The sequence below is a fragment of the Chiloscyllium plagiosum genome, unplaced genomic scaffold (assembly GCF_037043375.1).
Source record: "Chiloscyllium plagiosum isolate Xiang-an unplaced genomic scaffold, Cpla_swu_hap1 HiC_scaffold_11, whole genome shotgun sequence".
Classification (NCBI taxonomy): domain Eukaryota; kingdom Metazoa; phylum Chordata; class Chondrichthyes; order Orectolobiformes; family Hemiscylliidae; genus Chiloscyllium; species Chiloscyllium plagiosum.
Genome location: NW_028270149.1, coordinates 164,487 through 178,211, shown reverse-complemented (window position 1 = coordinate 178,211; position 13,725 = coordinate 164,487). Strand labels below are relative to the sequence as shown.

The 13,725-nt window shown below is 43.8% G+C and overlaps 1 protein-coding gene across 1 annotated transcript in view; it reads left to right on the top strand.

The window, feature by feature from the left end:
• Window positions 1–13,725, top strand: part of LOC122561984 (glypican-6-like) — a 236,646-nt gene that overhangs the window by 99,509 nt on the left and 123,412 nt on the right. The window contains exon 4 of the mRNA XM_087991818.1: window positions 6,909–7,074. Coding sequence (XP_087847944.1) covers window positions 6,909–7,074 — 166 coding nt within the window. The remainder of the gene's footprint in view (window positions 1–6,908; window positions 7,075–13,725) is intronic.

Below are 13,725 nucleotides of genomic sequence, written 5' to 3'. Positions count from 1 at the left end.
GGTTTCTTTCCAGAATGGAGGCCTGTGACCAATGGTGTGCCACAACAATCAGTGCTGGGTATGCTGCTTTTCATCATTTATATAGACGATTTGGATGTGAACATAGGAGGTATAGTTAGTAAGTTTGCAGATGACACCAAAATTGGAGATGTAGTGGAAGCGAAGAAGGTTACCTCCAAGTCCAACTGGACCTTGATCAGATGGGTCAATGGGCTGGGGAGTGGCAGATAGAGTTTAATTCAGATAAATGTGAGATGCTGCATTTTGGAAAGACAAATGAGATCAGGACTTATAGAGTTAATGGCAAGGTCCTGGGTAGTGTTGCTGAACAAAGAGACCTTGGAGTGCAGATTTGTAGTTCCTTTAAAATGAATCAAGTAGAGAGGATAGTGAAGAAGGCGTTTAGTATACTTTCCATTATTGGTCAGAGCTCTGAGTATAGAATTTGGGCGGTCATGTTGCGGCTGTACAGGACATTGTTTTGGCCACTTTTGGAATGTTGTGTGCAATTCTGGTCTCCCTCCTGTAGGAAGGATGTTGTGAAACTTGAAAGGTTTCAGAAAAGATTTAAAAGGTTGTTATCAAAGTTGGCGGGTTTGAACTACAGGGAGAGGCTCTAGAACATAGAACATAGAAAATTACAGCACAGAACAGGCCCTTTGGCCCACGATGTTGTGCCAAGGTTGAATCCTAATGTAAAATATAGTAACTTAACCTTCGCACCCCTCAACTCACTGCTATCCATAGGCTGGAGCTATTTTCCCTGGAGTGCCGGAGGCTGAGGGGTGACCTTATAGGGGTTTATAAAATCATGAGGGGCGTTCATAGGGTGAATAGACAAGGTCTTTTCCCTGGTTTGGTGGGGTGGGGTCCAGAACTAGGGGGCATAGGTTTAGGGTGAGAGGGGAAAGATATAAAACAGTCCTAAGGGGCAAGGGTGGTGCATGTATGGAATGAGCTGCCAGAGGAAGTGGTGGAGGCTAATATAATTTGCAACATTTAAAAGGCATCTGGATGGGTATATGAATAGGAAGGGTTCAGAGAGATATGGACCAAGCACTGGCAAGTAGGACGAGCTTAATTTAGGATATCTGGTTGGCATGGTCGAGTTGGTCCGAAGTGTCTATCTCCATGCTGTACATCTCTATGATTCTATGGTATCTTGAAAAGTGTCCATATTACAGAGGAGGAGGTACTGGATGGCTTAAAATGCATTAAGGTAGATAAATCCCCAGGACCTGATCATGTGTATCCCAAAACTTTGTGGGAAATTAGGGAAGAGATTGTGGGTCCCTTGCTGAGATACTTGTATTGTTGATAACCCTAAACAAGGTGCTGGAAGACTGGAGGTTAACTAACATGCTGCCATGTTAAGGTGGTAAGGAAAAGCCTGGGAACTGATGAGCCTGGTGTCAGTAGTGGGTAAATTGTTGGAGGGGATTCTGAGGGACAGGACTACGTTTATTTGGAAAGACAAGGACTGATTAGGGATAGTCAACATACTTTTGTATGTGGGAAATCATGTCTCACTAACTTGATTTAATTTTTTGAAGAAGTGACAAAGAAGATTGATGAAGGCAAAGCACTGGATATTGTTTGTGTGGACTTTAGTAAGGCATTTGACAAGATTCTGCATGGTAGACTGTTTAGCAAGGTTAGATCAGATGGAATCCAGGGAGAATAGCCATTTGGATACAAAATTGTCTTGAAGGTAAGAGACAGAGAGGGTGGTGGTGGAGGGTTGCTTTTCGGACTGTAGGGCTGTCACCAATGGTGTGCTGCAGGGGATCACTGCTGGGTCCATTGCTTTTCGTCTTTTGAATAAATGATTTGGATGTGAATGTAGGAGGTTATACTTAGTAAGTTTGCGGATGACACCAAAATTGGAGGTGTAGTAGACAGCTTAGAAGGTTATCTCTGAGTACAATGATATCTTGATCAGATAGGCAAATGGGCTGAGGAGTGACAGATGACATTTAATTTGGACAAATGTGAGGTGCTGCATTCTGGTAGGGTAAATTAGGGCAGGACTTATAAACTTAATGGTAGGGTTCAGGGAAGTGTTGCTGGACAAAGAGACCTTGGAGTGCAGGTTCATAGTTCCTTAAAAGTGGAGTCGCAGGTAGACAGGATGGTGAAGAAGGTGCTTGGTAACGTATACAGTCATAAAGATGTACAGCACGGAAACAGACCCTTCGGTCCAACCTGTCCATGCCGACCATATGTCCCAACCCAATCTAGTCCCACCTACCAGCACCTGGCCCACATCCCTCCAAACCCTTCCTATTCATATACCCATCCAGATGCGTTTTAAATGTTGCAATTGTACTAGCCACCATCACTTCCTCTGGCAGCTTATTCCATTCACAAATCACCCTCTGAGTGAAAAAGTTTTTCTTTAGGTCTCTTTTATATCTCTCCTCTCTCACCCTAAACCTATGTCTTATAGTTCTGGACTCCCCCACCCCAGGGAAAAGACTTTGTCTATTTATCCTATCCATGCCCCTCATGATTTATAAAGCTCTGTAAGGTCACCCCTCAGCCCCCAAGAAAAACAGCCCCAGCCTATTCAATCTCTCCCTATAGCTCAAATCCTCCAACCCTGACAACATCCTTGTAAATCTTTCCTGAACCCTTTCAAGTTTCACACCTTTCCGATAGGAAGGAGACCAGACTGGGGCTATTTTCCCTGGAATGTCAGAGGCTTAGGAGTGACGTCATGGAGGTTTTTAAAATCATGAGGGCCACAGGGTGATTCATCAACGTCTTTTCCCCAGGGTAGAGGTGTCCAAAACCGGAGGGCATAGATTTAAGTTGAGAGGGGAAGGATATAAAAGCGACCTGAGGAACAACTTTTTCACGCAGCGTGTTGCGTGTTTGGGATGAGCTGCCAGAGGAGGTGTTGGAGGTTGGTACAATTATGATATTTAAAAGGCATCTGTACAGGGGTATGTAAATAGAAAGGGTTTAGAGGGATATGGGCCAAATGCTCTGGCAAATGGGATTAGATTAAATTAGGATATCTGGTTGGCATGGACGAGTTGGACCGAAGGGTCTATTTCAGTGCTGTACATCTCTATTACTCTGAATAGTCTGTCTGTGAGAAATGTACAACAAGAAAAACAGATACTTAGGTCCAGCTTGTCCAGGCCAACCAAGTTTGCCAAACTAAACTCGTCCCATTTGCCTGCGTTTGGCCCATATCCCTCTCAACCTTTCCTATTCATGTACCTATCTAAATGTATATTAAATTAGATTACGTTACAGTGTGGAAACAGGCCCTTCGGCCCAACAAGTCCACACCGACCCGCCGAAGCGTAACCCACCCATACCCCTACATTTACCCCTTTTACCTAACACTACGGGCAATTTAGCATGGCCAATTCACCTGACTTGCACATCTTTGGACTGTGGGAGGAAACCGGAGCCCCCGGAGGAAACCCACGCAGACACGGGGAGAACGTGCAAACTCCACACAGTCAGTCGCCTGAGGCGGGAATTGAACCCGGGTCTCTGGCGCTGCGAGGCAGCAGTGCTAACCACTGTGCCACCGTGCCGCCCATAAATGTTGTAACTGTACCTGCACTTATCACTTTTTCTGGCAGTTCATTGCACATGTGAACTGTGCTGTGTTAGGTGCCTTTTAAATCTTCATCCTCTCACCTTAAAAATATCACTTCTAGTTTTTAACTCTCCCATCTGAGAGAAAATACCTTTGCTGTGCCCCTTGTGATTTTATGAACCTCATCAGCCCAAGCCTGGATATTGTTCAGATCTTGTTGCATTTGAATGTGGACTATTTCAGTGTCTGAGGAGTCTTGAATGGTGCTGAACATTGTGCAATCATGGCAAATATCCCCACTTCTGACCTTATGGAGGGAAGGTCATTGATGGAGAGGCTGAAGATGATTAGACCGAGGACACTACCCTGAGGAGCTCCTGCAGAGATATCCTGGAACAGAGATGAGTGACCTCTAGCAATCTCAACCATCTTCATATGTGTCAGGTCTGAGTCCAACCAGCAGAGAGTTTGCTCCCAATTCCCTTTGATTCCAGTTTCACAAGGGCTCCTTGATGCTATACTCCCTTAATGCGCCCTTGATGTCAAGGGCTGTCATTCTCACCTCACCTCTGAAGTTCAGCTCTTTTGTCCATGTTTGAATCAAGGTTGTAATGAGGTCAGGAGCGGAGAGGCTGGTGGAACACAAACTGGGCATTAGTGAACAGATTATTGCTGAGCAGATGCTGCTTGATAGCACTGTTGATGACACCTTCCATCACTTTACTGATGATCAAGAGTAGAAAGTTCAAGAGCACATATCTTTAGTACTAGTGGTTGGAGCTGAGCCAAGGGTGCATACAAATGGAGATTCGGCTGGTAACAAGTAGCTGATTGGTTTGTGGACCAGTCACCAGCTAATGATGATAATGTCCTCTGCATGCCACCAACTGTGTGGTTGACCCTCAGGCAGTTGAACAGCTTGGGGCTCTGAATAAAATAGGGAAAAGCCATCTGATAGGATCAGGCTTAGGTGCTCATGAGCTCTCTCTGTTGCTTAAAAAAAACTATAAAAAAAGCTACTTTATATCTGGAGAAAAACGGTTTATTTTTAATACAGCAGTTGCAGCAATGATTTTTAGTTAATAATTCAGAGACCTTTTTAAAGTGTGGATCAGGCACATGGTGATGTTTAAATTAGATTCCCTACAGTGTGGAAACAGGCCCTTTGGCCCAATAAGTCCACACCAACTCTCCGAAGAGTAACCCAGCCAGACCCATTTCCGTCTGACTAATGCACCTAACGTTAAGGGCAATTTAGCATGGCCAATTTACCCCACCTGCACATCTTTGGACTGTGGGAGGAAACCGGAGCACTTGGAGGTCACCCACGCTGCTAACCACTGAGCCACCATGCCACCCCTATGTGCATGTCAATGAAAGCATCTGGAGAAGGAAGATCAAGAACCTGTGTTGTACAGTGACAGAGTCTTACAGCGCAGAAAAGGTCCCTTTGGCCCATTGAGCCTGCACGAACAATAACTATGACTAAAAATGTATCAATCCCAATATCCTGCCCTTGTCCCATATCCTTGGATGTTAGGATATTACAAGTGGTCATCAAAATTTTTTTTTTGAAAAGTTGTAAGATTTCCAGCCTCCATTGCTTTCCCAGGCAGTGCATTCAAGATTTCCACCACCCTCTGAGTGAAAATATTTTTTTTCTCAAATCCCCTCTAAATCTCCTGTCCCTTACCCTAAAACTATGCCCTCTTGTGATTGACGCAATTCATGCCTGATGAAGGGCTTTTACCTAAAATGGTGATTCTCCTGCTCCTCGGATGCTGCCTGACCTGCTGTGCTTTTCTAGCACCACACTATCGACCCTGCCAGCAGTGGTAGTAGTCAGATACATTAGGGACATTTATGCGACTCTTGGATAGGCACGTGGAAGGTAGTACAATGAAGGGTATGTAGGTTAGCCTGATCTTAGAGTAAGATAAAAAGTCGGCACAACATTGAGGGCTGAAGGGCCTGTACTGTGCTGCACTGTCCTACGTTCGATGTTCTGTTATCTGTTCTGCTAGTTACATCCTCAAAATGCTCAAGCAGTTTTGCAAAACATGATATAGCTCTGAAATCTAAAAGAGAAAGAAAATCGAATTGCAAATGTATTTGCACATTACTATGCCACCACCAATATTGGTGGTTATGATTCATTGCCATAGCCACTTCAGTTTGTACTTATCAAGGATCTGGCTTTATACTTCAAGAGCAATGTCACTTCAAGCTGTCAATAGTACAGTCAGTTGTTGAGGGTAATTCTCCATGTTGTTGTGGTTCTGTTTGCCGAGCTGGGAATTTGTGTTGCAGACGTATCATCCCCTGTATAGGTGACATCCTCAGTGCTTGGGAGCCTCCTGTGAAGCGCTTCTGTGATGTTTTCTCCGGCATTTATAGTGATTTGTATCTGCCGCTTCCGGTTGTCAGTTCCAGCTGTCCGTTGCAGTGGCCGGTATATTGGGTCCAGGTCGATGTGCTTATTGATTGAATCAAAAGAAAGACAACGGAATGAGGACATGCCACAACCCAAAGGACTAGCCACCCTACCATACATCAAAAACATTTCTGAACTGATAGCCAGACTACTGCGACCACTGGGACTCATAACAGCACACAAACCAACAGCCACTCTCAGACAACAACTCACCAGGACGAAGGACCCGATACCCAGCATGAGCAAAACCAATGTAGTGTACAAAATTCTATGCGAGGACTGTACAAAACACTACATAGGGCAAACAGGAAGACAGCTAATGATCCGCAACCATGAACACCAACTAGCCACGAAACGACATGACCAGCTATTCTTAGTAGCCACACACGCGGATGACAAGCAACATGAGTTCGACTGGGACAACATTACTATTATAGGACAAGCCAAACAGAGAACAGCCAGGGAATTCCCAGAGGCATGGCACTCATCCACAGATTCAATCAATAAGCACATCGACCTGGACCCAATATATCGGCCACTGCAACGGACAGCTAGAACTGACAACCGGAAGCAGCAGATACAAATCACTATAAATGCCGGAGGAAACATCACAGAAGCGCTTCACAGGAGGCTCCCAAGCACTGAGGATGTCACCTAGACAGGGGACGAAACGTCTGCAACACAAATTCCCAGCTCGGCGAACAGAACCACAACAACGAGCACCCGAGCTACAAATCTTCTCCCAAACTTTGGTAATTCTCCATCATTTGTCAGGCATGTTTTTGAGCAAAACTGAGGACTGAAGCCGTCAACTCATTTAATCTTGAAATGAGCTGGAAGTTAATCATTGTATGATGGGTATCTAGGACTTTTATTGCATATTATAACATCTACGTCTTTTTTTAAAAATAGGTCAATCCAACAACAGAATGTACCAACGCATTGCTGAAGATGACATACTGTCCACAATGTCTAGGGTTACTCGCTCTTAAACCTTGTAAAAATTACTGCCTCAATGTCATGAAGGGTTGCTTGGCCAATCAGGCAGATTTGGACACAGAGTGGAACAATTTTATTGGTAAGTCATTTTTTGAGTTTCATTGTAAAGAAACTTATCTTGGTAGAGTGGTGGGAAGTAAAGAAGATGCATAAGCATTTGATCTGGAGCAGCAGTAAAATGCAAGGGCAGGTGTGAAGAGCCAGTAAACACTCTTATGCATTGCAACACATTTTACTTATTATTATCAGTGATAGCAGCAGGAAAAGGCTCATGATGGGGCTCTTGCTAACCTTATACACAATGTAGTTTGTTCTCCCTTTCTCTGGAGGTTTGGGCTGGTTTATTTTTAATATGTATCCTTCTCTTCCTTGTCAAGTTTTATATGTGAGAACTCATCAGTTTCTATTGCGGCAAGGTAAATTTGTGTAAACCCCTTGGAGGTGGCATGTTGTAGGCAATTCAAAAAGAGGAAGAGTAAATTCAAAAGCAGCAAGAGAAATGTTGAGACTTGTACAACAGAGTAACAATTTAAGTAAAATGGGCAGAATGGCGGAAGAAGAGGCAGAAAGCTTAAACAGTAGTGACTGAGGTGACAGTGATGAAAATAGAAATAAACCCTTGGTATGTTTGCTTGCTAGCTCCCAGGGGAGGATGGGGGATTTTGATGTAGAAGCCTTGAATTCAAAGACACTCCGAGATCTGATTGAGGGATCCAGAATGGGGAAGATGCTCAATGAGAACCACCAGCTGCCCTTGCTTCTAACACCACAATGCCCACTCCGTGCAAACATCAATCCGTGAATACACACACATGACCTGGGCTTGGACTTGGGACATTGTTGTTTGGCCTTGCTGCCATTAGCTTCCTGACGGCACTCTTCATCAAAACAGTTTTCAGCCTTAACCCTCAATAAGCCTGGTTGTTTCCTATGGGGTGCTGATTCTGGGGAAAAGTCTGCCACCAGTTTGTCAGCTTCCTGTTTGGCACATACGCCTGCTGGGACTCTTGGAAAGAGAAGACATTTGGAACTCTCCATTCCAGCCAGCAGGTGAGGTCCATCCTTTACAGTAACTGTACTGTTATGCAAAGTATAATCACGATGGACTTCTAAAATATCATGTGAAACAAAATTGCAGCAATAATATGGGAAAACAAACAAAAAAGAAGAGCAGGAGTAAGTCATTTGGTCTTTTGAGTCTGCTCTACCGTTTGGTATTATCATGACTGATCATCCAACTCAGTCCTCTGTTCCTGCTTTTTCCCCATACTCTTTGCTCAGGTTAAAACCATAGAATGACAGAAATGATATAGATAGATGAGGACCATTTGGCACATCTTTTCCATGCTGAGCCAAAGACACCTGGATATAATCCTTTTATAATCCCATCTTCTTGCACACAGGCCATAGCCCTGCAACTTATAGCACTCATGGTGCAGATCTAGATACTTGCTAAAAGAATTTAGGGTCTCTGCCTCCACCACCAACTCATGCAGCGAATTCTCGATAACCACCACTCTATATTTAAAAACAAAGTTTTCCCCATATCCCCTGTAATCTTATGCAACTCACCGTGGGGCGGCATGGTGGTTCAGTGGTTAGCACTGCTGCCTCACAGCACCAGGGACCGGGGTTTGATTCTGGCATCGGGTGTAGGTCGATGTGGAGTTTGTACATTCTCCCCGTGTCAGCGTGGGTTTCCTCCGGGTGCTCTGGTTTCCTCCCACAATCCAAAGATGTGCAGGTTAGGTGAATTGGCCATGCTAAATTACCCATAGTGTTAGGTGCATTTGTCAGGGATAATGTGGGGTAGAGGAATGGGTCTGGGTGGGTTACTCTTCGGAAGGTCGGTGCGCACCTATTGGGCTGAAGGGCCTGTTTCCATACTGTAGGGAATCTAATCTAATCATAAATCCTCCTTGTCACTTCCTCAAAGAATTCGATCAAATTTGTCAGGTATGAACTTTGTTTAAAGCCATGCTGGCGATCCCTGATAATCTGTTTTTCTAAGTGATAGTTTATTTAATCTCTCAGGATTGATTCTAACAATTTGCCCACTACCGAAGTAAGATGAATATTGTGGCTACAAGAACAAGTTAGAAGCTAGGAACTCACAGTGAGCAACTCACTACCTGACTCCCCAAATCAATTCCACCATCTATAAGGTAGGGTTATGATGACATATTCACCACTTGCCTAAGCTCCAAATGCTCAAGATGTTTGACACCTCCCAAGACATTGTTTGATACCTCAGCCACTGCTTTCAAAATTCTCTTTCATCATCACTTAGGGTATATCATTTCTGAGATGTATTGCAGTAACTCAAAGTTCGTTTGGTAGCAGCTGTAAACCCACAGTCTTTATTACCTTAAAGGACAGCAACAGCAGATGCATGAGAACACCATCACCTGCAGGTTCCCTTCCAAAAGACTCTGAGTTCAAATAATGCTCATCTTGTTAATGTTGATTTTGCACCGCATGTCCTGTGCAGTTTAACCTGCCTTACTCTGTCCAAGCCTTTTTTCACCTTATGATCTGTATGTCCTTGCCTGTACTGCTTGCTGTACTTAGGTCCACATGACAAGAAATCAAATCACGTCACACTCCATCCTGACTTGAAACTACATCGCTGTTCTATCATGATTCTTTCACTGGACTTCCTTGCTAACAGTGCTATGGGTGTCCCTCGGTCACATGGATTGCAGCTGTTCAAGAAACTTCTCGAGGCCAGTTAGGGATGGACAATAACCGTTGGCCTTGCCAGCAATGCCTACAGCCCATGAATGTAATTTATAAAATTATAAATAAGAAATGATGAGCATTGACATGCGAAACAAAATGGACATTCCCTTGCAGAATAAAATCCCCCCAGGAAAATATCTTACAGCTATGGCTAATGGAACTCAAATGTGGAGTTATTTCTGTTTCGATCAACTGGGAAATTTTATTCAAGGTCATTAGAACATCTATTGGAGAATATAATTATTATGCCCTACAGTCAGAGTGAGCATGATTGAGACAGAATGAGTACCTGGGGATTTGGATCAAAGTGGGAATTCAACTAGTAAATTCTTTGCAAGTTTAATTATAGAGTAAAGGTCAGAACCAGACATAGAAAGTTAAAACAACACATGAATTAGGTGTTGATTACTGTAGCAAGAATTGAGATAAAGAGGTCACTTATCAAGGCTCCCTATATAGACTCATCAAGGCTCTCTAATTCAGCAGGGGATGGGAACTGAAATTGTAGTTTGAATATACGGGAGGTTGAGAGTAGTGAAGTCAGAACTATGATTTCAAGATCGCAAGAAGGTGCCGGCAAGCAAGAAGTTGGTTTGAAGTGTGTCTACTTCAACGCCAAGAGCATCTGGAATAAGGTGGGTGAACTTGCAGTGTGTGTTGGTACCTGGGATTTCAATATTGTGGCCATTTTGGAGACATGGATAGAGCAGGGACAGGAATAGTTATTGCAGGTTCAGATAGATGTTTAAGTATGTTTACTTTAGTGATGGAAAGGGATAGGTATATACCGCAGGACAGAAGTTATAGCTGGGGGAAAGGCAATTACGATGCAATTAAGCAGATTAAGGATGCATAGGATGGGGAAGGTAACTGCAGGGGATGGGCACAGTTCAAATGTGCAGCTTATTCAAGGACCAGCTACTGCAGGTCCATGATAAGTATGTACCTGTCAGACAGGGAGGAAGTTATTGAGCATGGGAGCCGTGGTTTACTAAGGAAGTTGAATCTCTTGTCAAGAGGAAGAAGAAGGCTTATGTTATGATGAGATGTGATTGCTCAGTTGGGGCGCTTGAGAGTTAAAAGTGAGCCAGGAAATATCTGAAGAGAAAGCTAAGAGGAGCCAGGAGGGGACATGAGAAGTCGTTGGTGGATAGGATCAAGGAAAACCCTAAGGCTTTCTATAGGTTTATCAGGAATAAAAGAATGACTAAAGTAAGATTAGGGCCAATCAAGTGCATTAGTGGGAAGTTGTGCGTGGAGTCAGAGGAGATAGGGGAAGTGCTAAATGAATACTTTTCATCAGTATCCACACTAGAAAAAGAAAATATGGTCGAGGAGAATGCTGAGATTCAGGCTACTAGATGAGACGGGATTGAGGTGCATAAGGAGGAGGTGTTAGCAATTCTGGAAAGTGTAAAAATAGATAAGTCCTCTGGGCTAGATGGGATTTATCCTAGGATTCTTTGGGAAGCCATGGAGGAGATTGCCGAGCCTTTGGTTTTGATCTTTATGTCATCATTGTCTACTGGAATAGTGCCAGAAGACTGCAGGATAACAAATGTTGTCCCCATGTTCAAGAAGGCAAGTTGAGACAGCCCTGGTAATTATAGTCCTGTGAGCCTTACTTCAGTTGTGGGTAAAGTGGTGGAAAGAGTTATAAGAGCTAGGATTTATAAGCATCTAGAAATGAATAAGTTGATAAGGAATAGTTAACATGGTTTTGTAAAGGGTAGGTCTTGCCTCACAAACCTTAATGAGTTTTTTGAGAAGGTGACTAAACAGGTGGATGAGGGTAGAGCGGTTGATGTGGTGTATATGGATTCAAGGTAAAAACAATGACTGCCGATGCTGGAAACCACATTCTGGATTAGTGGTGCTGGAAGAGCACAGCAGTTCAGGTAGCATCCAAGTAGCAGTGATGAAGGGCTTTTGCCCAAAACGTTGATTTTACTGCTCCTTGGATGCTGCCTGAATTGCTGTGCTCTTCCGGCACCACTAATCCAGTATATGGATTCAAGTCAGGCTTTTGATAAGGTTCCCCATGGTAGCCTATTGCACAAAATACGGAGGCGTGGGATTGAGGATGATTTAGCAGTTTGGATCAGAAATTAGCTAGCTGAAAGAAGACAGAGGATGGTGGTTGATAGCAAATATTTACCCTGGTGTTCAGTTATTAGTGGGGTACCGCACAGATCTGTTTTGGGGCCATTGTCATTGTCATTTGTTGCTTGTCATTTTTATAAATGATCTGGATGAGGGCATAAAAGGTTGGATTAGTAAATTTGGAAGATGACTCTAAGGTCAGTGAAGTTGTGGATAGTGACGAAGGATGTTGTAGGTTACAGAGAGACATAGATAAGCTGCAGTGCTGCGCTGAGAGATGGCAAATGGAGTTTAATGTGGAAAAGTGTGAGGTGATTCACTTTGATAGTCGCAACAGGAATGCAGAGTACTGGGCTAATGGTAAGAATCTTGGTAGTGTAGATGAGCAGAGAGATCTGTGTCTGTGTACATAGATCCCTGAAAATTGCCACCCAGGTTTATAGGGTTGTTAAGAAGGCATACTGTGTATTAGCTTTTATTGGTAGAGGGATTGACTTTCAGAGCCACAAGGTAATGCTGCAGCTTTACAAAACTCTGGTGTGGCCACATGTGGACAATTGCATACAATACTGGTCACCGCATTGTAGGAAGGATATGGAACCTATGGAAAGGATTCAGAGGAGATTTACTAGGATGTTGCCTGGTATGGAGGGAAAATCTTATGAGGAAAGGCTGAGGGACTTGAGGCTGTTTTTGATAGGGAGAAGAAGGTTGAGAGGTGACCTAATTAAGAGAAAGTGAGGACTGCAGATGCTGGAGTACCAGAGTTGAAAAATGTGATGCTGGAAAAACACAGCAGGCCAGGCAGCATCCGAGGAGCAGGAGAATCGACGTTTCGAGCATAAGCCCTTCTTTAGGAATGAATTAGTTAAGACATATAAGATAATCAGAGGATTAGATAGGGTGGACAGTGAGAGCCTTTTTCCTTGGATGGTGATGGCTAGCACGAGAGGACATGGCTTTAAATTGAGGGGTGATAGATATAGGACAGATGTCAGAGGTAGTTTCTTTACTCAGAGAGGAGTAAGGGTGTGGAATGCACTGCCTGCAACAGTAGTAGACTCGCCAACTTTAAGGTCATTTAAAAGTAATTGGATAACCTATGGATGAAAATGGATAGATTGGCTTCAGATTGGTTTCACAGGGTGGCGCAACATCGAGGGCTGAAGGGTCGTTAATGCACTGTGCTGTTCTATGTTCTGTGATTTGGCCGGCCTGGAGCAAGTGGGCTCAGTAGCCCAAACACTACATACTGTGCCAGTCCCACCATTTTGAGAGGCTCATGGTAGTGTTTCTACCTCTGATCCATGAAAACCTGGTTCAAGTCCCACCTGCTCCGGAAGTGTGTTGCAGCATCTAAAGTCATAGCACGGAAACAGACGCTTCGGTCCAACTCATCCATGTTGACTAGATATCCTAAATTAATGTAGCCCTATTTGCCACCATTTGGCCTATAACCCTTGAAGCCCTTTCTATTCAGATACCCATTGAGATGCCTTTTAAATGTTGTAATTGTATCAGCCTCCTCCACTTCCTCGGGCAGGTCATTCCATACACGCACCAACCTCTGCATGAAAAAGCTGCCTTTTAGGTACCTTTTAAATCTTTCCCCTCTTATCTTAAACGTATGCCCTCTATTTTTGGACTCCCCCAACCCATGAAAGGACTTTATTTACCCTAACCATACAGCTCGTGACTTTATAAACCTTATAAACCCTCAGCCTCTGACGCTCCAGGGAAAATAGCTCCAGCCTATTCAGCCTCTCCCTGCAGCTCAAACCCGCCAACCCTGGCAACATCCTTGTACATCTTTTCTGAACCCTTTCAAGTTTCACAGCATCCTTCCCATAGTAGGGTGACCGGAACTGCATGCAGCATTCCAAAA